The 26083-nt window shown below is 45.8% G+C and overlaps 4 protein-coding genes across 6 annotated transcripts; 2 read left to right on the top strand and 2 right to left on the bottom strand.

Annotated features, from left to right (window-relative positions):
- The first annotated feature begins 1111 nt into the window (after nucleotides 1–1111).
- LOC100824105 (glycine cleavage system H protein, mitochondrial) lies at nucleotides 1112–2898 on the top strand. Its single transcript, XM_003574127.4, has 4 exons — nucleotides 1112–1356; nucleotides 2026–2114; nucleotides 2369–2539; nucleotides 2663–2898. Exons 1-4 carry the CDS (start codon nucleotides 1248–1250, stop codon nucleotides 2786–2788), a joined length of 495 nt encoding a protein of 164 aa, XP_003574175.1. The 5' UTR covers nucleotides 1112–1247; the 3' UTR covers nucleotides 2789–2898.
- Nucleotides 2899–3909: 1011 nt separating this feature from the next.
- On the bottom strand, nucleotides 3910–5845 carry LOC100823795 (probable receptor-like protein kinase At4g10390). The gene is made up of 2 exons (XM_003574126.4): nucleotides 5250–5845; nucleotides 3910–5136 (listed from the first exon to the last, which is right to left on the bottom strand). The coding sequence occupies exons 1-2, from the start codon at nucleotides 5617–5619 to the stop codon at nucleotides 4445–4447; spliced, it is 1062 nt and encodes a 353-aa protein (XP_003574174.1). The 5' UTR covers nucleotides 5620–5845; the 3' UTR covers nucleotides 3910–4444.
- Nucleotides 5846–13560: 7715 nt separating this feature from the next.
- LOC100832467 (electron transfer flavoprotein-ubiquinone oxidoreductase, mitochondrial) lies at nucleotides 13561–19888 on the top strand. 3 transcript variants are annotated; one of them, XM_003571908.4, is made up of 18 exons: nucleotides 13565–13968; nucleotides 14082–14158; nucleotides 14675–14781; nucleotides 14884–14965; nucleotides 15038–15155; nucleotides 15403–15449; nucleotides 15578–15652; nucleotides 16057–16173; nucleotides 16596–16664; nucleotides 16779–16871; nucleotides 17842–17944; nucleotides 18068–18192; nucleotides 18346–18395; nucleotides 18481–18547; nucleotides 18661–18740; nucleotides 19117–19245; nucleotides 19373–19439; nucleotides 19704–19888. In XM_003571908.4, the coding sequence occupies exons 1-18, from the start codon at nucleotides 13716–13718 to the stop codon at nucleotides 19785–19787; spliced, it is 1743 nt and encodes a 580-aa protein (XP_003571956.1). In that variant the 5' UTR covers nucleotides 13565–13715; the 3' UTR covers nucleotides 19788–19888. The 3 variants fall into 3 exon arrangements, with proteins under 3 accessions (XP_010234895.1, XP_003571956.1, XP_024316838.1); XM_024461070.1 differs by having other exon boundaries at nucleotides 13837–13964; XM_010236593.3 differs by lacking the exons at nucleotides 19117–19245; nucleotides 19373–19439; nucleotides 19704–19888 and having other exon boundaries at nucleotides 13561–13968; nucleotides 18624–18691.
- A 1220-nt stretch (nucleotides 19889–21108) lies between these two features.
- LOC100823495 (protein CDI) lies at nucleotides 21109–22642 on the bottom strand. Its single transcript, XM_003574125.4, has one exon. It carries the CDS (start codon nucleotides 22242–22244, stop codon nucleotides 21414–21416), a length of 831 nt encoding a protein of 276 aa, XP_003574173.1. The 5' UTR covers nucleotides 22245–22642; the 3' UTR covers nucleotides 21109–21413.
- Between the last annotated feature and the right edge of the window lie 3441 nt (nucleotides 22643–26083).

Here is a 26083-nt window from a genome sequence, read left to right as displayed (position 1 = left end):
GGAGGAAAATAAAGGAGTTACCATCCAATAGCATGATAAGACTCACCTTTTTTTTTTCCAATGTACATTCTGCTTCGGACTTACCAGGTGTCTCCCACCTGAATTCGACCTTCAACGTTACGATCGAACTTGGCTTTTATGCCATAGCTGTTTCAAATTTCTGCATATTTCAAACTGACTGGACAACATTAGGATAGTGGAAATCATTGCACTGGATGATCTCTTCCCATGGCTTCCAATTATTGAGGTTAAAGATCTATATGGCGTCGGATGGCGCATGCGACGCTCAAAGTCTTTTATTTATATTCTCTTTTTTCTTTTCTCCAAAGTAGAGAATACCCATGAGTTGTCACACCCACATATCTTCATCTACTCAGCTCTCCAACTGTCCCAACTGCTCACACACACAATTCCGTTTATTAAATGTCAGTAATTCCCCACTGGCTGCCTCAAGATTTTTTTTTGTTTCGAGCATTAATTCATTCCATCATGAGTTATATGTGTGCAGCGAGGATTTACATCGCTGACTTACGAGAATATGCGATGTGATAATCAACGTAGATTAACATTGATCCATCTCTCCCAATGCGCGCATGATGCTCACTTTCATGAATTGCACCATCTAGGCATCTATAAATAAATGGCCGTTGACACTCACGGCTGGTCATAATGGGAATAACAAAGGTGGTAACTAAAGTGCGAACTAAGTAATTTGGGTGATGTGTCATGTTATTAATGAGGAAAGAGATGGTTGGGGTAACTAGATATGTTACCATCACATCACACTTCCCAACATACAATGAGTTTATAAAACTAATAAATGAGACATATGTGTTACCACAAATATGTTACTATCCATTATTAAAGTAGTAACATAGACTAGTAACATATGCATGTTACTAGTTTATGTTACTCTCCACTGTGACCAGCTTAAAAAAATATAATCACTATCCGCACAAAACTAGGTAGGTTAGTAATACATTGGATTTATTGACCCTAGAAGGATTAATGGCTCTGGTCTAATTAAGCAAGGATGAGGCTAGGAGCCCCCAGCAGCCATACAAACCCTATCCCTGCAACAACCCTCTTATTTCCCTCCCCATCTCCCTGAGCCAAACGATTCCCATTTCCCTATCCTCCCACTACTACTTCCACCACCAAGCTACTATCATCTCCTGCAAGGTGGACACAGAACACAGATACACCCTCTCGTCGCGTAGGTTACAAGCATTGGCACAGCTAGAATAATGGCTCTGAGGCTGTGGGCGAGCTCAGCTGCCAATGCCCTCAAAATTTCCAGCAGTGGAGCCAGGGCCGCTGCACCTGCCTACTCTATCTCCAGATACTTCTCCACTGGTACAGCTTATAGCTCTAAAGTTAGTAGAACTCATCAGCAAGATGCTTATCCTTTTTGGTGGAGAGCACATGTAGTGTGCAATGTTCTTGGCCCCTGTTACTTCATTTGCATTGTATTTATGTTAATAGTATATACTTGTGCAGAGTAAGACCAACTTTTTGCACAACACACCGTGGCTTTCAGCAAGTATTCTCTATTGCATTTGAGCCGTCGTTCCAAATATCGATTTTAGCAGGTGCATATGATCAGTTTGGGTTGTCAGTCGGTATATTCTATCGACCGATATTACGGTCATACTGGCCTATATTTCAGCCATGTAGGTATGTTGAGGTCAAACCGGTCAGTATGAACCTGACACAAGCTTGTTTGAAGCTTGATCTGAAGCTAGCTACTGGCCCTTGTTGATACTGTAGGTACTAGGTAGTAGCAGCCTTATCTTGTGTAGTACACTACCAGAAATGGCATACTAGTGATTTATTTATTTATTTTTGAAAATTATTCACTTAGGTAGGAACTATATACTTGTTCCGGCAAGAAAGAAAGGGAAAAAAGAAAAGAAAAAATGCTACCACTTCCAGCAATGCACATGATCGATGTACCGGTAGAACCCTGCAAAAGTGTAAAATCAATCCGTGGTGATACTTGAATGGTTTTGATGCCTGTTGCAGTGCTCGATGGCTTGAAGTACAGTTCCTCACACGAGTGGGTCAAGAACGAGGGCACCGTGGCCACAATTGGCATCAGTGACCATGCCCAGGTGAGCCATGCCTTTCATATGCCAATAATACCTTGTCAAGCACAGGAGAGCTCTTTTGACTTGCCGTTGCTGCAATACATGACCAGACTACAAAGAAAAACCAAAAATAGACACTTATGGAGACTTTGTTTTCAGACTCAAATAGAATAACAAATGTCACACCAAGCTGCATATTGAATTTTGTTTGGTTTAGATATCTACATATTATCTAAGTCTGGAAATAAAAACTGCTGGTCAAACTTTGCTGGGCGCAGGGACATCTCGGGGAGGTGGTGTTCGTGGAGCTGCCGGAGGCCGGCACGAAGGTGACCCAGGGCGGAGCGTTCGGCAACGTGGAGAGCGTGAAGGCCACCAGCGACGTGAACTCGCCCATCTCCGGCGAGGTCGTCGAGGTCAACGAAAAGCTCTCCGGGACTCCCGGCCTGGTACGTTACGCAATACACCAGCAATGCCTGGCCTCCGCCGACAATGCAAAATTCTTCCATGTTCGTGTAGTGATTCTGATTAGCTGTTGGGTGTTTGTTGCAATGAATTTGAATCGCTGGTAGATCAACACGAGCCCGTACGAGGATGGGTGGATGATCAAGGTGAAGCCGAGCAGCCCGTCGGAGCTGGACGCCCTGCTGGACCCGGCCAAGTACACCAAGCACTGCGAGGAGGAAGACGCTCACTAGTGCCTCTTTTGTTCTCTTGAAATCATTTTTAACTTTGTGGCAAACAACTCTACCGCTCTATATATCTTCAGTGAATAAACCAACATCACCATCCGTTCGGTTGATCTACTCCAGTACATTTTTTTTGTCGGTGTACGCGGCGTGTCATACACAAAAGGAAAAATGTACTGCACGAAGAATCTAGCGCGATTGAGACGTGAAATTTTGCAACGTGTGATACGGACGTGTTTCGCTTTTACGTGCGCGAGAGCGCAAGTGACCGTGGTAAAAACATCAACCAGAATCAAACACCGGCTTACCGTTTGCGCACTCGAAAAGCAAGACTTAATTAAGGCCAATTACTCGCCCCGAGGCATCATTAACGGCTGCTAACCCGTCGCGCGGGTGCGTGTCACGTCTCGTCGGGGGCGGAAAGAGACTGCGAATCCGATTAATTTCCCGCTCCCGCTCCCGGAGGGTTGCGTGTGCAATCACGACGGCGACGCGCCACCGCCCACCGGCCGGTGTGCCCTTCGCCCCGTGCGTGAGTGACCCGTTCCGGCGTGACATGTACTCGCACGGGAGCCGTTTTTCGTATGGGGAGCATGTCAGCGTCTCCCCCGTCTCTCGCTTGTTGTTTTTTTTGTATGGTTCTGCTCGGCTTTGCGTGAGCAGAGCAGAGGGCCTGTCCCGATGCGTTGGCGTTGTGAAACTGGTGGTTAGTTTGGGAGCAAGGGCATGTGTCCCTTTCCGTAGGCCTCGTCCAAAGTCAAGCCCCCCCCTCTGGCTCTCTCCTCTCCCTGCTTGATTAATACGGAGGAGCAGCGTACATTATTGGGGCTGCAATTCTTCTCTTCTAGTACTAGTAGTATTTTTCGTAGAAACAGGCACGGTAGTACTAAAATAGGTGGCGAGAATTTTCCAGTTTACCAAGTGGGAACTGTTGATAAGAAGAATCTGAGTTTTCTCTGATGACAGGTTGTGGGTCTTTTTGGGATGTGCAGATAGAGCAGTGTCTGAAAACGGGAACGGGATGGAGAAGAATACATTTGTTTGACCAAGATAGGTTGTATATTTTATATGGCAATGTACCCGGTCAGGGACAGCGAGTACCACGGACCCGATTGTTCAAATTTGGAATGGAGCAGAAGCTGCTGTATTAGTCTTCGAAAAGAAATGCGGCATGAGAAATGATGCGAATATGTACACGGTTTCTACAGACCATGACCTCAAAATCAAATCCATCACAAGTAGAAGTCTAGCTTGTTCTAAGCACAAACTAAACAAATTTGAACAGCAGCATCAACACTCAATGTACCTCCCTTTACATAACAAGGAAACCATCACCAAAATCTGTAGAATCGTAAAATGGACGACCCCAATTTTTAGTTTTTTTTAATCTCTACCGAATCATTGCCACTTTGGCATAATGTCATCGAAATTCCCCATGAGCTCACACAAACCCTACCTTTTTCCCCCTCTTCCAAACCTTTTTCGAAATCAGTCCCATCCCCCCACTTTTTTTTTCCTCTCTTCGATTCCTTCGATACGCTCTCGCCCACTACTGCTTTGTTCGCCCAATAGCGAGGCTCCACGTGTTCATATGACAGCATCATCACAGGTAAGCAACAACTGGCCAGGCAAGCCGGATCTACGATGCGTGGACCTGCTCGCGCATCACAGCTTCCCGATGCCGTCCGATCCCTTCCCGACGGACAAGATGGATCCCTGCGCGCTCTGCTCCAGGGTGCGCACCACGTCGGCCATGGACGGGCGGAGGCTGGGGTTCTGGCCGACACAGGACGCGGCCAGCGCCGCCACCGCGGATGCCTCGGCGGCGTCGTAGGCGCTCCCGAGCCTCTCGTCGACGAGCGCCCGCGCGTCGCAGGGGACGCCCCCGGCAGGCTTGAGCCGCGGCGCGAGGACGGCGGTGAGGAGGCGGCCTTCCACGGGGCAGAAGGCCTCCATGCCGGTGAGGAGCTCCAGGAGCAGGACGCCGAAGCTGTACACGTCGGTCTTCTTTGTGACGACGCCCGAGCGGATGTAGTGCGGGTCGACGTACCCCGGGGAGCCGAGCATAGTTTGGTGCGCCCGCGGGCGGACGGCGGCGGAGAACCCCATCCGCGCCGACCCGAAGTCGCAGAGCTTGGCGGACATGGCGGAGTCCAGGAGCACGTTCGACGCCTTGACGTCGCCGTGCACCACCTGCGGCTCGCACCGGTCGTGGAGGTACTCCAGCGCCTGCGCCACCTGCAGCGCCACGGACACCCGCCGCGCCCACGGCATCGTGCCCGCGGCCTTGCCCCCGCCGTGGAGCTTCTCGTGCAGGTTCCCGTTCGCCGCGAACTCCAGCACCAGCACGCCCTCATCTGCAAAATCCACCAAATCAAAAGCCTTTTCAGTCACATGTCAAAGAACAGAGCCGTTCTGCTCGAGCAAATGCCGGACCGGCAGAGCTAAAATCAAGGAGTCGAGCACCAACCTTGCTGCTCGCAGAAGGCGAGGAGGCGGACGACGTGGGGGTGGCGGACGCGGAGGAGGGTCTCGAGCTCCTGGCGGAACACGCGGTGGAGGCGCTCGCTGCTGCGGTGGACCTTGGCGGCGGCGAGGGCGCCGGAGAGGCGAGCGAGGTACACGGTGCTGAACCCGCCCTCGCCGACCACGGCCGAGGTGAACCCGCCCGTCATCCTCTCCACCTGCGCCCACGACAGCTGCCGCGCCGCCACCACACCGTCGCCGCCTTTACCCCCGTCAGGCACCCCGGCGCCGCCCTCCTCGTCGGCCTCCCGGTCGTCATCAGCCGCGGCATTGGCCCCGCACCCACAGCAGAAGAACCTGTACCTCTGCCCCATCTAATCCTCCCTCGGTTTCAAATCCGCTATCTCTCGCCTTTCTTGCGCACACGCACACGAGAGCAGCAGAAAAGAGGAGGAGAAGCGAAGTAGAGCAGAGAGGAAGACTTCCGTTCCGTGGCTTTGGAGTTATGCAACGCTGTATCGTGTAGACAGGCTTATATATAGGTGGGTGCAGGGAATTCAGATTTGGTGGGGGTGCAAAGTGCAAACTGCGAAGTGCCAACATTAGGCATTAGCCAAGCATACACAACTCATTATCCATCGGCAGAAGAACGAGAACCAGAACCAGCTTAGCTGTGGCTGCCATGTGGACCCACCTTACTCACTCAGTACCACCATCATGCCTCAACGAATACCCTTAAAAAAAAGGAAAAATACACGAAATCTGCTCACCACCCAGCCTCTCCATCGTCCCTGGAGCTCAATAGATTACACTAGACCGGAATAATGGTCCTTTCCGGGGCGAATAATAATTGGAACAACACATGGATGATAACATGTTTGGCTCTGCATTTAGCTTCAATCCGATTATTAGGTGCTTAGATTACAGCTGAAACGCCAATTATGATCGACGGTTATAGCTAGCTCCTCCGGGATCCAGGATGTCTCGCAACTGCTACCACTGATAGGACATGGGCGAGGTACACCTGATAATGTCCATCTCGAGGTTTTAGGTGTGGAGAAATAAGGTAGATTCAGAGAGGAAAAAGCTTCGTCGTGTCATTTACATTTGTCGTCGCCAAGGTCCGATCGAGATCAAATCAGGGAGGAGCCTGACAGATAGCGGAAATACACGGGCCATGTGGTTAAGAATCGCTCATTTTCCAAAACAGCTGCTTTAGGTGAAAGAAAATGGGTACTAATTAATGGTGAAACTAATGCTTGCTAAGTTAATCCTCTTCTACTTCTTTTCATCTTCTCAGTGAAGCTCTGTGCGGGACAGAGAAATTTTAAAGTACTCCTAAATTGATATGAGCTGGGCCGTTAATAGTTGATTAAGCGACTTACCAGGGGTACAGATACGAAAGTATATACCAAATTCAATTTTGAATGCTGGCTAATGCCCTGGTTTGTTTCCAATTACTATTAGGCTTCATTTGGATGTAGATATTCAAGCTCCAATACCAAATCAATCTTTGCATTTAAATGACCTCCAAGACCAATTCTGTTACGTGGTTGTACAAGATATTGCTAGCTGGAATCAAGATTGCGGGCGATTCAAAAAAAAAGTGTTTGGATGTCCATAGAATTGAATCTGATCACTGGAGAATGTCAATTAAAAGGCTCAAGTTCGTTGGAGTTGTCGCTGGAATTTGCCTAAACTCACAGGAGTTCACAAGAGTAGTCATTGGAACTTGACAAAGTTTGTTGGAGTAGTCGCCGGAGCTCACGTATTCACTAGACTTCGCCAAAGTAGTCGTCATCCCTGGCGGTGGTACGCAGTGGTGGTGAAGGCAACCATAATACAATTTCACCCAATTCGAAGGCCCTACAGGTCCAACAATAAAGAATCAAGTGTCCAACTCCACTCAATTCTTCTATGGACTTCCAAACATTATAATTCTCAAAACTCAATACAAAGCTTCAGTATCTACTTCCAAGGGGTACCCCCTTATTCGAACCTAGGTTTTGTTCATATATCAGCATAATAAAAAAGTGTGCACGTATGCTAAAAAGAATACGAAATTGTATTTTTATTAGTCAGTACAGGGAAGCTTCAAGGTTAATTTTGGGGGAAAAGATAGTACTGAAACCAATCAGGCTGCGGTGTTTGTACCCATTTGCAGCCTGCCGCTGTGAAAAGGAGAACACATATAGGGAGTATATTTATGGAATGGATCGGATGAATCCTTGGGTATATAAAATAGAGATAAGCCAATATATATAGTTTGACATTTCCTTTTATATAAAAAATCTTACGTGAAACATATCTCCGACCAAGTGATCGATGAACGGTTAAGATCAAATTCTTGTGTTACCTCCTCAGAGGGGAGAGGTGCATTGGCTAGGCTTGTGTGGTGCACTGCACAGCACTGGGGTACGTGTGGAAAAGGATCAGTGGTCAATGAAGCGAACGAACGGAGGTGATGTCACGCATAGAAACGGAGCGATGAATCAAGAGAGAGATGATCTTGATCGACGAAGATGTTCGGATGATTTAATTGGGATTTTGCAGTGTTGGTGCGTGCATCCGAGTCTGACAGGTGTTCAGTAGAGTCATCATCACAAAGTTGTGTCCTCTGCGTACATGTTACCTTTTCTTTCTTCTTCCGAAAAGCATATGTTGCTGCATAGTGCATACTCCTACACACCAATGCTGGCAATTCCATCATACATGACCTGTGAGACTAGAGCAACATTTCGGCTTGCAAATCTGACCAAGTAGACAGTTAGTTACGCTGGCTCTTCAGGCTTCCCCGTCCAAATCCAATTCTAAATCCATCAGCCGTAGCAGCAGCAACAACTGATCTTCCCTCTTACGCAGGCATTCTTCCTTGTTGCTGTTCACCATGGTTTAACCTTTTGTCTGGAATCTACGAGCCACACACAGGCTGTTCCACTGTGCAGCAGTAGTAATTAAACTAATAAACGACTTTGCAGGGGGAATGCATGCATGCATGCGCGCATCGGATTCCTGAAACCTGCCCGATCACAAGAATTCCGCGCTCGCGTTCAGTGAACTCGAGCGGCATGGCTGTATGGGCTCCCGTACGGTATGAGCGTTTTAAAGGCAAGATTTATTGCTTCAAGCCAGCCATCTATCTTTACAGACGAAAACTTTCAATCTCTGCCTTTGCGATGCAAAGTCATCTACCTCGCACGATGATCCAACAAAGCAAGCCAAGAAAAAGAGACAAGTAGCAGTAGTACAAGGTTAAGTCAGTAAAGCTGTGAAAAGCATTCAACTTTCAGACACTCGTCACGTACTGAAACGAGACGATCCTCTGCCGTGGCCGTCGGATCGGGTTTGGTGCGCGATCCGGGCCGTCCGTGTCGCTGCATCTGCATGCGTTGCCGGCGCTGCAATTAACCGTTGGTGCCACGCAGCGATCAGCCGTTCCGTGCGAGCTTGGGACGTCGCGTACGGTACAGTTAGCCGGACGGAACCTGTACTGGGAACAGAAAGCCGCTGAGGCCGAGTCGTCAGGTGCACTGCTGCAGTACACGCGTACTGGCTTTGGGCTTAATTGTAGGGCAACTTGCAATCATTGGGTGCTAGCTGATTCGGATGGCTCACTGACCAGAAATTAAGGTGGTTTTTAGTGTTACTGCACGGACCACAGAGACAAACCATCCAAATCTAATGTTCTGCAACAAAACAGCAATGCATACAATGTTACTGTAGGCATGCATGACTGTACGTTATTGGTCCATTTGAAAGAGTTTACACCACGGTTAGAGCCATGGAGGAGCAGCCTTGGAGTACTATATGTCTAAGGCACAGTCGACTGAGAAAATAGAATTCTCAGTCGACCAGCCAGTCCGGCCAGCTGATCGATACATGGATGGATTTTGTTCCTGCCTTTGCTTTTGCTGATAGGTAGTCCAGTCTTTTTTTTGTGTGTGTTTTCTTGTTGAATTCATTAATGACAACAGGTTTCGGATTACCGAATTTTAAAAATTGCAGGTGAAACTTCATGCGCGATTTAAAAATTGCAAGTGAAATTTATCTCTTATTTTAAAAATTGCATGCGAAATTTTATACGCGGTAAAAATTGCACGTGAAGTTTTGTGCACGATTCTAAAGATTGCACATGAAATTTTGTCCATCATTCTAGTTGCATGTGAAATGTTGTGCGCAATTAGAAAAATTGCACGCGAAATTTTGTGTGCGATCCTAAAAATCACACGTCAAATTTATGCGCGATTCTAAAATTGCACGTGAAATTTAATTAATTGGCTATCTGTCTAATTTATATAGTAGAAATTCTAGGATCTGCGATCGGACATACTCCCTCCGATTCATAAAAAGGGTCGCACATTTTGTACTAAGTTAGTACAAATTTTGTACTAAGTGATCGACACCTTTTATGAATCGTAGGGAGTAGAAAATAGAAATACTTTTTCTTGGGTAAAGGAATAGATGACTCGATCGATTTCTGTATCGATCATGATATACGTGATAACTTGGACATATGTATTTGAAATGCATATCCCATTTTTGCGGAATGAAAACAAAGGAAAATCATGCGTGACAAAAAAATTAAAAAGAAAACAAAGCAAAAGAGGAAAAAAAAACCAAAAATGCATTTTTAAAATTAGAGTTGTATAAAAAACAAGGGACAATGAAAACAAGAAAAATCAAGAGAGAGAAAAACAAACTATAAATAAGAAAAGAAAATAATAAAGAAGAAAGATGAAACAAAAGGAAAGAAAAACTAGAACAGTATTCAAACTCAAAACCTCAAGCATCCAACCCACCGTTGCGAGACAAGGCACCAAACGGTTTATGATGTACTTTGAAAGTTATTGTGTTCTTATATATCTGTAGCTATCCCAGATCGACTGAGAAATATCAATTTCGCGACTGAGGACTAAGCAAATCCGATATATTTTCGGTCACTCTGCTCTGGTAACTGATTGCTATCATGGAGCAGTGGCCGGTGAGGTGGTGCCAAAACAAGTTTGATTGACGCCGAAAGCAACGGTCGAAGCAAAAGATTTCACACGTCACGTCCGGTGAGGCGGTGACCGGTAGCTCGACGCCGACCGAATTGCGCCGTGTGCGCCATATATTGCCTTCTGGCTTGTGCTCCACTGCTCTCTGCACTCAGCTAGGCTAGGCTAGCTCCTACATATGGAGTTCAGACTTACGCGTCAGTTCGTTTGCCTTTAATTTTCTTGTGGAGTAAAATAATGGTATACGGCTGTGTGTAATGGCTGATCGAGATCGCTTTTGCGAACGATTTAAATGCACGAAAGCTGCTGCTAATTGTTGACAATGCACCGCAAAGCCGCATGCTTGGCTTCCACAAGTAATCGGCTGTTGTTTAGTGGAACTCGTGGATTCTCTCTATTCTTAAAAAAAAAAACTTGTTGACGTAAGCAAGCACAGACTTAGCCTCTACTCCGTAGATCACCAACCCGTTCTTACAAGTCACATCTCACGGGCAACAAAAGAAGCTCTCGACTGTATCCTTGGTTTCAGTTCATGGAATTCATCGCCTGAACTGAACAGCGTTGGTTTCAGTTCATGCTCTGCAGGACTTTGAATCGTTGCTCGATGACCACCGAGAGACGCAAGAGCTGATTAACGAGATACCAGAGCCTTGTAGGTCATCTTCAGATCATCACGCCGTGGATACGGACTGGAAAGTCCCTGGCGATCGAATACCACGAGTCTCTTGTCGTACAACGCCTGGAGGGGCCCCGACGTAGAAGACGATCGAAGACGACGCACTAACACGACGCGCACTCAGTTAGCTCCCCTGTCCAAGTTAACAATAACGCACTACAGTGCAGTTAATCTCCCGCGGGCCACAGCGATGGCTCCCAAATCCGTCACATTTTTCTGAAACACAAATTGCACCGTCCCAATCCAATCCAATCAAATCATGAACATGACAGGCTAATTAACAAGTCGCACGAAATCTCTTAAATTAAACCGTCCTGTATCTTCGTAAACAAATTAAACGCAATTAAGCGACGCGATCGACGTGACTGTACCTACCGCGAGAAATGAGGCAGCAGGAAGCTTCTTCACGAGCCGTTCTCTCAGGTTTTCTTTCTTTCAGACACCACGAGACAGATGCGTACAGTACAATGGAGTATCGGAGAACCAATCAGTCGGACAAGAACTGTACTCCTAACCCGTGCGTGCGTGCGGCTACTGAATGCAAATGATTGGCTGATTTTCGTCCCTGATGATCATGAATAAATTCGGTGCCGCGTCTTAGCTTGCCGTACGTGCCAATATCGGGTTCTGGTACAATGGATATGGATTAGAAACTGTATATTTTAGGGCGTGTTTATTGTGCTTGGAAGCTACGTGCGAGGAGGTAAGCGATGGACATCGCATCGGAAATTAAACAAGACCGTGTGTTCTTCTAACGAGGATTCTAGTAGCTTGCAGCAAGCAAGCAAGATTGTAAAGACGATGGCACATATGTGTCCTTTTGATGCCCGGTTCGAAAAAACAAATGTCTTCCCCTGGAGAGAAAGAAAAAAGCAACAGTCGTAGCATCTGTTGTGATTGGAACAGCAACGTTGAAAGTGGAAGAGACTATACGCGGGCCCAAAGTTCATTCAACATACCCGTGAGTAATATTGAAATAAAATTCGTGTGAGATTCGGGAGCTAGGGAAAGGATTTCGAGACGGAAAATTCTTTGCGTGGAAACAACCAGACACGGTGGTGTTTCTTAATCCGGTTATTCGAGTCTGGTTGCCCGTGCGAGCAATCTGTCGGCTGAATCGTCGGTCGCCGGGATCTTAATCCTTCATAAAAGCAGAGGAAACGTGCCCGTGTTCTCCGAATAAACGATTATTAATAAATAATGGTACTACTCCAGTATTATTTTGCTATTTTGCTCCGAGACGAACTGACGATCGACTAGCTCTTCTTGCTCGGAATATTTCTAGGAGCAGACGGCTTCTCTGAATATTTGTGGCAAGTAGGGATGTCGTCATGTCGATCGACGACTAACTGAACTGGGACAGGACAGGCTTCAGGCTTAATAGACAAGTGCTGGAGGAAACTACGTGCAGGGAGCTCAGCTGGGAGTGTACTGACATGGAATCTGATGCTTGTGATGGTACTACTGCTTAATTAACCACTCCTAATTGGTTGTTTGGCATCGTTGACGGTGCACTGTGCCCGGCCGTCTAATTGTGCAACGACGAGTTGGTGCAGGAATCAGGAGGCACAAGAGATGCTGGATTCTTACACGATCAGTAGGGTTCATTTGTCATTTTGTCTCGTGTGGTTTGTCGCCTAGGTGTGTTTGCAGGGTGCAACCCTCGTGCAAAAGCTTATACTACGCGTAACGCTAGCTTGAAGCCACTCTTTGCTTTTGCTTGCTAAACAAGAAGTCCATACACACTCGATAATATTCGTAGGCTTGCTTGTATTTCGCATATTAATGCAAAAAAATTACCTGCTAGAGCAAGCATCGTCCGACCTCAACAGCGTGGTCTCCTAGAAGGAAAACATGACAGGGATCGCATTGCCTTTACGTGGCAGCGCTTCGTTGCTCCGACGAGCTACGGCATTAAGCGAACAGATAGCAGGCCCATAAGATAGATCCTAAATTCTGGGACAACCTAAATGGAAAGCCCACTCAAACACAATTATTATGGCCATGGGCCCATAGGACACGGGAAGTACGGGGAGCCGTATAGGGATGGGAATGGGTCCAAGAAACCCAGTGGCCCAAACAAAATAGAAGGAATCAACTAACTGGGTTGTCCTAAAATGGAAATTCGGCCATGGGGCCAGATCTCAATGACCCATTGGGTCTGCTCGGTCAACCTAGCCACCATCTTGGAAGTTCATGCATGCACGCATCAACCACACGGTTCCACACCTAAAAAAAACACGCGGTTCCTCCGTCAATGAATGTGCTCAAGCTACCAAAAACTTGAGAATGTTCGTTCGTGTAGATACCACATGTTTCAGACAAAAACAGAACAAAAAAACCTATTCCTTGCATTGCACGACACAGACATTTGGCCGTTACGTGAAAGCGCTCCGTCGAGCTACGGTAACTCAGCAGCATCAAGTGAACGAATAGCAGTAGTGCCGTACTAGAAAAAGAGCAAAAAGATAGTCGGCCCATAAAATCCTAAATGGGGGGCCTGGCTTACGGGAAAGCCCATTCTGGCACTCGACCACAGCGATCGGCCACAAGCCCACACGACACAGATAGCAGGCCCATTTAAATAGCCCAGAAGAGCATCTCGTCGTCGTCCACCTCAACGATCCAATCCTTCCAAGAGCCGCTGCCAACTGCCACTCCCACAGTTCCGTATCTTCCCGGCCTTCTCTCTCTCTCTCTCTCTCTCTCTACACACTGCGCCCCAGTCGTACTCCGAAGTCCGAAGCGAGACGTCTCCAAGCTGCCTCCCACCGATCCGTAGGCATCCGCGTATCCAATGCATCGAGTCTTCCGCGCGGCGGCGGCAGCGGCTGCCGTCGGTCTCGCCCCAGCTCGTCGTCACCGCCCGCCGAACTGGGGCGCCGAGACAGCGAGATGGCTCAGCGGCGGGAGGGAGGCTCTGAACTACGACGTCGTGGTCGTGGGCGCCGGGCCGGCGGGGCTCGCCGCCGCCATCCGGCTGAAGCAGCTATGCCGCGCGGCCGACACTGACCTCTCCGTCTGCGTCCTCGAGAAGGGAGCCGAAGTCGGTGCGCCGCCTCGCACACAGAATCCCGTTATTACTTGTGTGCTGCAATACTAGCTTGCAGGAGCGTCGCTTCTCCTCTTGTAATTTGGTACTTCGTTTTCGGTTCCTCTGCAGGTGCTCATGTGCTGTCAGGGAATGTGTTCGAGCCCCGAGCCTTGGATGAGCTCATCCCGAAGTGGAGGCAAGAGGATGTATGCCCTTCTGTACTTTGCACTGGATAATTTCTGTGCTTTTGATTCCACACTCTGATTCATGGAGCAATCATTCTTTGTTTGTCAATGATTCAGCTGGTCATAAGTTACTGACACCATAGATTCAGCTGATCATATGTTAATCACCATATGGCTTAGATTCAGCCGATCGTAAGAAATCATAGAGATAACTCATAACTGTACGAGGATTTTTTTTTTAATATCCCATTTCATAGAAATGCAATAAGATGGAGTAATTTGTTAATTCTCTGTAATAGTTATGAACTTGTGATGGCATGATAAGAAATTACAATGAAGAAAACCTATACCCTTGTGAGAATTTTGACATACCAGATGGAGTACATTACCTACGCATGATATCTCTGTTACTATGTTGTGTTCCATTAACCATGTTCTTGTTAGAAATGCTCTGCACAAAAGTCAGATTGTCAAGTACTGAATACAAAAGAGTAATCAGGGTGCCATTTTTCATGTGGCCATGATATGTTTTGACAGGCCCCAATCAGAGTCCCTGTCTCATCTGACAAGTTCTGGATGTTAACAAAAAACAAGGCATGGACGCTCCCATCTCCTTTTGACAACAAAGGGAACTATGTGATAAGGTGCCAATATTTTCTTATTCTCGTCAGCTTGATCCTCATAATGTTCTATATTAATCTCATTCCAGAGAATCTGATTCTGCCAACCTACTCATTTTTGTCCAGCTTGAGCCAATTGGTGCGATGGATGGCCGTAAAGGCTGAAGAATTGGGTATTGAAATATACCCTGGTTTTGCTGCCAGTGAGGTACCAATCTTTTTCATTTCAAAAACTATTATGTGGAAGGACTAATATTTTTTCTCATTTCTGCTCTGACAGATCCTTTATGATGAAAATGATGAAAATCAAATAGTTGCAGGCGTTGCAACCAATGATGTTGGTATTGCTAAAGATGGTACCAAAAGGGAAACTTTTCAACCTGGTGTAGAACTAAGAGGCGAGTAATCTTCCTATAGCTAATCATCTCGACGTTCACACAAAAGTATATGCTAATCATCTGGCTCTATTTTGATTCGAATTGTTTTGAGATTCCTTCGGATGTGTCAATTGGACAAATACGCCTGTAGATAATTGTGATTGTATTTTGAATTTGTTCTTCTCGGTAAAATTTGTATACTTAATTTTCCACTCTTGTTGTTCCACTCACATATTTATCCTCATGGTCAGCTACTTAGAAAATGCAGGGCGAATAACACTTCTGGCAGAGGGCTGCAGGGGTTCATTATCAGAGGTCAGCACATGTAATTCTTGTTTTATAGATTTACTAGTATTTAGAAGATTATTTATTCCGTTCATATTATGCAATTCGGTGCTAAAGCCTTCTATCATGTTAACCTTCTATGCCTCTTTTTTTTGCAGACAATCATAAGGAATTACAAGCTCAGAGAGAGTGGGCAAGGGCAACACCAGACCTATGCTCTTGGAATTAAAGAGGTTATATTGACATTCACTGTCTAATACAATTTACAACTTACAAGTGCCTTTTCTCCATTTTAATCAAAGATAATGAAGCAAGACCCTTTACTTGACTTATATGGTTTTTGCATACCAGTTCCCACATTAATACCTTATGCAGGCAACATGCCTTGTGTGGATTGTCAGATGCCTCCAAATAGACGCAACGTATAGATTAGGGCGCATTTCTGTGCTCATCCTAGGGCACACCATTTTATAGTATATTTCTAAAGACCCTATGGTTGTTACTATAAATCCCAGTTATTTCCCTTTGTACTGTTATCGGACTCTGATTTATGAGCTTCTCTTTAAAAGGTTCACATCCTTTTCCCTTATAGATGGTTTAGTAACGCCCCTTGGAAAAATTGGACGGTTTGATTTAGGTCTGGGAGATAGAAGAAGGAAAACATGAGCCAGGTTCTGTGGTTCATACTGTTGGGTGGCCTTTGGACACGAAGACATATGGAGGATCATTTTTATACCACCTTGATGATAGACAGGTAGTTGTCTTTTTGGACTTGCAGATTTTTATTATGATGTATTTGATGTTTGTCTGCGAAGATTTTTTTTATGGTTTACTCCATTTGTGAAGATCTTTTGTATCCTGTCTGCAAGTTTTGTTTTCCACGGTGATTCATTTATTTTTCGTTTGCGAGGATTTTTTGTCGCGGGGTTTGTTTTGTGTATAAAGGTGTACGCAAGTCTCTGATTTTTAGCTGTCTCAAGTGAACTCTTTTATGAGAAAAAAATATTTATTTTGGATTTAAAGGGGACCACTTATTCATCAGTCATTACATATCATATGGCTCTTCATGTACAGACTGGGTAACTGGATATGCACCTTTTAATAGGTTGTGATTTCCTAATGTTGTTCGAGAGGTTGAATTACTTGTATTTAATGTTATGTCTGCTCTTATTTCAGTTAGCAATTGGTCTGGTTGTTGCCTTGAATTATCGAAATCCTTTCCTCAGCCCCTATGATGAATTCCAGGTGTGCAGATTTTCTGTCTAACTGTATTTTTGTAACAGGCAGCATGCAGCTGATCCGAGTATTTCAGTTTTATCATTACACAGTCAGAATGAAAACTTCTCTCTAATATTTCAGAAATTCAAGCAGCACCCTGCCATCGGAACACTTCTGGAAGGTGGAACATGTCTTCAGTATGGTGCTCGTACTTTGAATGAAGGTGGTTTCCAGGTAAGGATATATGGTTGATAGCAAATGGATGCATATGTAAGCTTTGTATGTAGTCTATGTCAACTACTCTTCTCTTTACTTCATTACATGGCATTGTACATAGACAATAACGCAGTTTCACTTTCGTGCTATTGGTTAACTGGTGCATAGTTTTGCTGATAGTATGAACTCCATGACTGAAATGTGGTTCTGGTATTGTTCATTTATTATGCTATATTTCAACACTTAGGGTCAGTTTCGGTTTCTGTTCTGAACTGTGAAATTTGTTAGTCTTTCTTAAACATGGCAAGAGTGCCGCTCATTCATTAAGAGGAAAAAGAGAGTTCAAATGTACAAGAGCGGATACAAGTTGCTCTCAACAAACTGTCATTTTCATAATAGAAGTAAATAAGTCCTTTTGAGAAGTCACTGCATGACAAACGGAGTTTATTGCTCACTTTTGTTATCCACTTTAATAAGCTGTATTATGTTTGCTTTTTAGCTGTTAATAGCGGTTCACTTCTGTTCAAATGAATAGCCTGAGCTGTGTTTGCCTTTTAGCTATTAATAGCAGTTCACTTCTATTATTCAGTTGAATAGGCTGTATCATGTTTGTTTTTTACTTTCTCTTATCCATAATAAGTGTCTCACTACAAGTTGTACTAAGTCTGAGACACTTATTATGGATCGGAGGGAGTAGTTGTTACTCCCTCTTTTTCACAAAGGTTGGCGTATTTTGTTTCGTTAAGACAAGGCTTCGATCGATGAAAACTTTACTGATATGTGTTTTTTCATACATGAACTTTATATCAATGGATCCGTCTTTAAAAGTTCTTGCTAATGATCAGGGTGTCGTATCATATAACTTACATATTAATATAGTAATTCTTGGTCAAAGGCTTGTCTTAACGAAACGAAATATGCCAACCTTTGTGAAAAGGAGGGAGTACTCAGTATAATAAGGTAGTGATGGAATTCCTGTAAATTTCAGTCGATACCAAATCCAGTTTTCCCTGGAGGTGCAATTATTGGATGCTCTGCAGGGTTCCTAAATGTTCCCAAAATAAAAGGATCACATACCGCTATGAAATCAGGTATCTCTTTACTGGATGCTTTTGTTGCAATGGATTTAACTAGATATTATATTCACTGAATTACAGCTTCATTGATAAATCATAAGCCTTGTACTAAAGTGACATGTGTCATGTGTACACAAGGTATGCTTGCGGCAGAAGCAACTTTCAAGGCTCTTGTTGAAGGATCTTCCATGGATCTGTACGGGGAGAATCTCAAGAAGTCATGGATATGGGAAGAACTATATAGAGCTCGGAATTATAGACCAGTATGTGGTTATCTTATTATCAGTTCCCCAAATAATCTTTTTTGCTGGTTCTGTGAAATGCTATTTCAGAAAGATGGGGAGGATAATTTTTTTGCGCATTTCTTTTTCTGAAGATAGTAAGATGAATGAGGATGTTTTACTGTTTTCTTGTAGGCATTTGAATACGGATTCATTCCTGGCATGGCCTTGTCAGCAGTGGAGCGGTGAGGTTCCAATATATAAGTGAATGCTATTCCATGTTGTACTCGCTACTCAGTTCGCTTACATATGCTATTTTTCAATTTTCAGCTACATATTCAAAGGGAAGTCACCTTTTACACTGAAGCATGGGGAACCGGACCATGAAGCAACAGATGTGAGTGTTACGTGCTGCTGTTGCTCAATTTAAAAATAATAATAATGAACAACAACATTGTTCTTTCCATCACTAGTTAAAGCTAAACTGACCAAAGACTTCCTTGCGGACAGCCGGCCAATCTGCACTCGCCTATCCAATATCCGAAACCAGATGGGCAGGTGTCCTTTGATGTCCCATCTTCTTTATACAGGTAACGCAGAAGCAAGAACAGAAAAGGTGTACAGCTTTTCTATAGTTCTTTCTTGTTTTTAACTATGTCCACATTGTCCAATACCTGAGTGGTGCTTTAGTATGCACCTTGTTTACTTAGAAGCTAGTAGTATGCAAATGCCATGCTGATGCTGTATCTAGAATATTTGGAGCTGCTAACCCAGATATAGAGTTCTTTTCCTTTCACAAATATGAAGTAGCATAGACACTGCAGATGCACTAATCAAAATTGGTGGTTCATACCTTCATGGCTATGTGTTCTTATTTCTTTCTCTTGAACCTGAGGGGTCGCATGAACAGAATGCAAAGTACCTTCTCAATCTGTATTTCTATCCCTAACCGTCACTTCTGTACAGGAGCAATACAAACCATGAGCACGATCAGCCTCCTCATCTCCGCTTGAGGGATCCTACAGTACTTGAAAGGGTAAATCTTCCACAGTATGCTGGACTGGAGTCACGCTATTGTCCAGCTCGAGTTTACGAGTATGTAAATGGTCATGCCTGCATAAATTATACTTTGATCCCATGGAAGAGTAATGTGCAAAAAGAAGTGCTTTGTGGCCAAAGCAGAAGTTGTTGACCGCTAATGAACATGCCTGTTCTCACGCAGATACGTCTCTGACGAGAATGGTAACCCAAAGCTTCACATAAATGCTCAAAACTGTCTTCATTGCAAGGTAATTCTTCTCATTCAGTGGACTTCGCAATCTTGTTATGGGTTGCATGCCTCCTGATGAATTCGTGTTATGCATTTAGCTGAAAATTGTAGTGGCAGGAAAGCATTTTTGTCTTTGTTCACTTCTGTATTGATGGTTATCCTAATGATTGTAAACAATTTCAAAGTTCTTATGCACCATATTTCTGTAATTTATTTTAGCCTCTGCTCCTTTTTACTCTACCTGAATAATCTACCCTAAAGTTCTTGGTAATGGTACCTGCAGGCTTGTGACATCAAAGATCCAAAGCAAAACATCGAATGGACTGTTCCAGAAGGTGGGGGCGGCCCTGGTTACACAATAATGTAGATATTACCTAAATTTCTGATGCCAAAAATAGTCTGTTCCACAATTTAACACCAATAAAAGCTGGGGACTGAATTATGACATACGGAGTACCATTTTTGGAATTTCGTGCCCCGAATTGGGTCGATGCACGGTGAGGAAAGGAGAAACTGGGACAGGAAAAGATTGAAGAAGAAAACCCATTTTCGATACGACGACCTCGCCGTTCCTTGAGAAATTAGTCCGGCGGCAATGGCCCAACCTGCTTCGCTGCTAATACGGTGACCAGCACAGCGGCATAAGGCTAGCCCGAACCCTGAGCGCCGTGCCGCTTTTTGAACAATTAGTCCCCACATTCTGTTGTCGCAAAGATACGACAACAGCTGACGGGTTAGAAAACCTGGCAAAGCACACACAGGCACCTACGATGTCACGATTTTACGCCTTAGCACTCCGCAGTCGATAGCAACGGTAACAGAAGATGGGTATCTCCAGCAAAGTCACGGCGGGCGGGGCGGGTGCAAAGGCACAAACCATGCGTCACTACAGCTGCCGAGTGAGTGCTGGCATTGGCTGGCTCCAGAAGAAGAACCGGATACTTGGCCTTCAACTCACGAGACTACGCGACGGGCCCCGGAACATGGAAGAGACAACGGAATGTTGAGCTTACCCGCCGGTGGCGCCGAAAATCCAGCGATCAGCTGACGGCAGCCGTACACCGACATCGGATCCTCGTCGCCGACGGGGCCACGCATGTGGAATTTCGGGAGCTAGCCAGACGACGGGTCCAAAATAGAAAGATCACAGGCGACGCAGAACGAATTATTGAGTTCAACCTACCACCTGTTTCCACGTGACTGAGGGTGCTCACACCAGGGCACATCTCCGTATGAGTACTCTCTCCGTATACCTGTCTGGTCCTACGCGGTTCCAGACTTCCCGATGTAATGCTGGTCCAGCCAGTGTCAAGAACGTGCATCTGTCGTCGGAATTATGTTTAGTTCGCGCAAGAAAGAACGAAGGGATCTCTGAAGAATTATTATCTACCTGGGGACATTCTCGGCTACCCAAAACGGGCTACTGTACACGTGAAGAGATCTCTGAAGAATTATCTACCTATCTGCAAAGGAACGCAAGAAACCCACCCATTTTGCCAGAGTGGCATGGAAATCCATCTCGCATTTGCTAAACAGAGGGCAACGGATGAAAACGAGGGCAATTCGTCGTTTCAGTAACGCAGCAAAACAGAAGAATCATCATGGCTCCAACATGGCGCATCAACCAAATCGTAATCACATTTCTTATTCCAACATCGGTCAAAGACAGCATCACAAGCAGCAGAATCGACAGGCGCAAGGCCAAAAGACAAGATGAATTAAATCAGTTGGGCAACTAGGATTCATTTCATTCATTTGATTCAATAGAGCGACTGCAACTACTACGCAAGAACATACAACCAATATACCTGAGCTACATCTACTCAAGGCCTCTCTCTTTTACCACCCTAAACCAACATCGTATCAGTAACAGAAGCTACATACGTGCCTGGGCAGAATCGAATCGAACCGAACCGAAAGAATTCCAGCGCCGTGAAAGAACCAATGCAATAACTACAATGCAGCAATCAAACTTCATTCATCGATCGATCGATCAATCACCCTTCTTGTCGCCCTCGTCGCCGTCCTGGAGCTGCAAGTCGCCCAAGGCCTTGAGCCTCTCCTTGTCGGCCCTGAGCCCCTCGGCTTCCTTGATCCAGAGGTCCGCGAAGTCGCAGTCCTTGTACCTCTCGAACCAGGGTCCGCCGCAGGTGTAGTGCAGGGCCTTGGGTTGCGTGGCCGGGTCGGCGGGGTCGACCTTGTTGTGCCCGACGAGGAAGTTCCAGGCGAATGGCACCTCCCCGATCTCGTCGTCGTCGAGCCAGGAGAAGCGGTGGAGGAAGGCGCCGGTCTGGGTGCTGACGGCTTCCGGGGTGAGCGCGGCGACGTTCTTGGGGTGCGCGCAGTTGTAGAGCACCATGGAGGACCAGTTCTTGCGCGGGTAGACGGTCTGGATGGCGCCGTCCATCTTGGTGGCCTCGGCGGGCGCGTACTCGTGCTTGACGCAGACGACGGCGAGCCGGTCTGCGGCGGCGGCCGGGTCGTCGGCGGAGGCGGGGACGGCGGAGGCGAGGAGCTCGGCGACGTCGGCGAGGTAGAGGAAGTCGCAGTCGACGAAGAGCGCCCAGCCGCGGTAGCCGGCGAGGTAAGGGGTGAGGAAGCGGGTGAAGGAGAACTCGGTGCTCTCCGTGGGGCCCCTGGCGCGCCAGTAGAGGCCGGCGGCGCGGAGGTCGGGCTGGCGGACGGGGCGCACGTCGAGCGGCACGGTGGCGTGGCGGAGCAGGCTGCGGCGGCACACCTCGTACGCCTCGTGCTCCCGCGGGTCGTAGCCGACGAAGACGCGGAACGGCGACCCCGACGGCGGCAGCAGCGGGGACACCGTCATGGATGGCCTTTGTTGGCTTCTTCCCTCCCGGGGTTGGATCTGGGCGGTGGGGAAGGGGGGGAATGATGGGGGCGGAGGAGCCGCGTCCGCGTGCGGGATTTAATGGAGGGGGGCAGAAGAAGAGGTGGGGGCTGGAACTAAAGATGGCAAAGTTGGGAGAGAGAGAGAGAGGGTAATCCTTAATCTTGAGGTTTCGAATCTAATCGGAGGTAATCTAGTGGCTGTTCCTGGCGTGAGTATGCACGTGGGACCCACGGGGCGGTGGCAATGGAGGACGGGTCTTGTTTTGTCGGTGGTGATCGGGGTTGAGGACGGGAGAGCGCGATCACGCCGGGAAGCGGTGGTGCTGGTGCGTTTTAGCAAGGGGGGACGAGGAACACCGCCGAGGGAGGAGGATAGAGAAGATGACGGCGGCCGTGGGATTTCGCTGGATGCGCGCGGCACGGGAGGGAACGCCCGTGGCCGCCACGTGGAAACCAAGGGCTGGCGCGTGGTTTGCGGGACACCATCGTACCATCTCAAGTGGTTATGCCCGTTCCCATGTCGTAGTTCCACACATTATACCTAGAGAATTGCATCTACTATGTTGATTTTGTACTTTATTCAAATGCAACAAATTTACATGTTAGTTGATAGTGTAAAATGCATGGTTGCCCTACTAACTTGATAAAGATGAGCTCAACTTGAACAACATCTTGGCAACTGTTCTAAAGCCATGGTCGTGTGGCACTTGGCCAAAGTTTTGTCTCACACACTTCATATTTTTCAAGTCGAGTGACTAAAGTGGTCATTTTCACCAAGTTAGTAAATCACAGGTGCAATTTACTATATTAAATGGCCTAAACCTAGTGATTGCACAGAAAATTGGAAAACATGATAGTTTGTTGAAATATCGGTACGGTCGACTAGAGTGGGTGGGGGTGGGGGTGGGGGTGTGAATAGTCGGTTATAAATTTTACATTTCTTTTCCTTTCTTGAAAGATACAAACACTTAATCCTAGGGTTTACTAGATTCTGTAAAGGGAATGCAACCCTAGTATGAAGTGCAATAGCCGAAACAAAGGATAGACAATGAAGTAAAACAAGTAAGTAAAAGGACAAGAATGATACCACACGGGAGATGAAGATTTACTCCGGAGTTCCACCTTTTGGGGAGGTGTACTTCTCCGTTTGGAGGAGTGCTCTATCACAAAGGTAGAGACGCCACAAAGTCTCACTCTATTCTCTTCTCACAACTCCACAAAAGCGAGCTGAGCTCCACTAATGGCTTCCTTGAAGGCGAACGCCGAACCTTTACAAACAAGGAGAAGGGCACAAATCCACAACTTAATTGGAGGCTCCTTCCTGAATCCTCGAGCACCTCCTCACAAGATTGGAGACCTTGTAGAGTCACCTTCTGGCTAGAGATTCCAAAATCTCAATAGTAACAAAATCCACCAAGGAAAACGAGGGGAATCAACTTTTGATTTGGTGAAACCCTAAATCGAGAGGTCTTGTCAACCCTTCCTCAAAGTATTAGCTAGAGGAAGCACTACGGAGAGAGATCTCGAGATTTTAAGCTTATGGAGGTGAAGAACACTTGGAAATGTCGGGCTAAGAACCGTTGGGGACGAAGACCCCCTTTTATAGGAGTCCCCGAGTTCTACCTGTTATGTGCAATTTCTGCACAGAGCGGTACTACCACCCGTCCAAGCGGTACTACCGCCAGCGGTAGTGCAGCTTCGGTACCGTGCCAGTACCGCTATATGTCAGTAGCGTTTTGCTACCCCATAGCACTGGTGCGGTACCGGGGCGGTACTACCGCGACCGGTACTACTGGCCTGGGCAGGCCAATACTACCGTCCTGGACAGAAAATAGGCAGAACCCTTTGGTTCATGAATAGGTTTTAGCTAATCTTCACCGGTGGGATTGATGCTATTTGGTGGATGCAATTTGGTGGTTGTGTGGACGTGAAATTGATTCACCCAAGCCTTCCAAATGGACTCCCTCTTTATAGTACGGATTTTCCTACGACTCAATAAAATAAAAAGATGTAAATCCTTCTACGCTTCTTTTCTTTTTGAGGGCAACGAACCACTTTGCTTGATTCTATATAATTTCTGAAAACACTTAGCATACGGTTAGTCCACATATTATGTTGTTAACACCAAAACTCATTAGGGATCGAAATGCCCTTTCGTTTGTTCACTTTGCTTCGCACAATTGAATTTTAAAAGTTCGGGATGACGACAATCTCGAGATCATCCTCGGCCTCGATCAGCTCGATGCAGTTTCGATGGATCAAGTGACGATTCAAAGGGTCTTCTTTAATAAATCGATTCTTCAGATCTGTTGGTGGGTGGTGATGTCACCTTGATTTCCCTGGGTTTCATGGTTGATCTCGAAAGGAGTCAAGGTGATTGTACCTCCTCTTTCTCCTATGTTCTTTGAATTTCATGTCACTGCTCTTAGTTTAGTCGATGTTTGCGCAAAAGTGATGAGGTTTGATCATCTTTTAATTCTCTTTAGCTGTGTCAATCTGCAATATGCAGATGATACCTTTTCCCTATTAGATTGCGAGTTAGAAAATGGTAGAAATCTAAATTTCTGCTTTGTCTCTTTAAGCAAATCATCCATGTTAAAAGAGTTTTTTCTGAGTTGTTGTAGATGTTTCATAGGAAAGGTAAGAGGACCAGATTTGGGAAGATGATGAGCTAGGAGGCATGCCTCTAGCTTATCAATTCTCTCTGTGTATGTTCTCACTTTCAGTGTTAATTTAACTGATCTTGGAGATCATGTTAAGGGTGGTTACTGTATTGTAGTGAAAAGCCTTTGTCTCAGGTTGTACCTAGGCAGGGAGTTTCTCATTTCTGGACTAGTGTGCTGCATGTTAGTTTTTTTTTCAAGTGATAGGAAGGATAAGTTGTTTTGGAAATTGGATACTAGAAGTCGCTTTTCAGTTGTTCTTTATATAAGGCACCGAAGAAGATCTCAAGTTCCATATCCTTATAAGTTCATGTGGAGATTTAAACTTTAAGATACCTTTGAAGAGAAGATCTTTTTATGGTTAGTAAGTAAGGGTAGTTTTTTTAACTACGGATGTTTTGACAGGAAAAGATAAGTTCCATTTCTTATCAGGGATGGGAGGGCGATGGACACTGTCTTTTCTACTCAAGACATGAAAGCATTGATCATCGATCTGCTCTTCTCCTGCAGCTCTTTAGCTAGATTTGTCTGGCATGTTGTGCAATGCACCTTTGGGCTTCAGATTACTCACTGTTATGTACATGAGCTATTTGGTACCGTTGACACCGATTTCAGCGTCACATTTTAAATAATATAGTAATTATATGAAAATATATTTTTAGATGGCAAACTCCGTCTGATACAAAATAAAATATCGACAAATAATTATGTGTATCGGCCAATTAAATAAATGAGTCAATATAAACACACATGCCGCCGGCGGCGGTCTTGATGGCAACTTAAATCATGCCATCAAGAACGAGACAAATATTTCCAAAGCATTAGACAGTGGGATAAAAATCGATGTCCTCCGAATGACCCCACAAAATGTCGCGGCATCATGTTAACATAAAAGACTGTCGCGGCTTAAAGCTCAAATTAGCTGGATGACCAATTAAACGCAGTAGTACACGGTTCAGCCACGTGCTACTAAATTCAAAAAATCAAATAATTCTTAATCAGCTAATAGGCTGGTCCATGGACAAACTAATGCAAAGCAGTCAAACGCACACATGCGCTGAGTGCATGGCTCGCATACAGGTGCCATTTTCATTGGCATACCAATGGATTAATGAGATTAGTAACTAAGGCTGATCGGCCCATCTCTGTAAAA

The sequence above is a fragment of the Brachypodium distachyon genome, chromosome 3 (assembly GCF_000005505.3).
Source record: "Brachypodium distachyon strain Bd21 chromosome 3, Brachypodium_distachyon_v3.0, whole genome shotgun sequence".
NCBI lineage: Eukaryota > Viridiplantae > Streptophyta > Magnoliopsida > Poales > Poaceae > Brachypodium > Brachypodium distachyon.
This window is presented reverse-complemented; position numbering and strand designations above follow the sequence as displayed.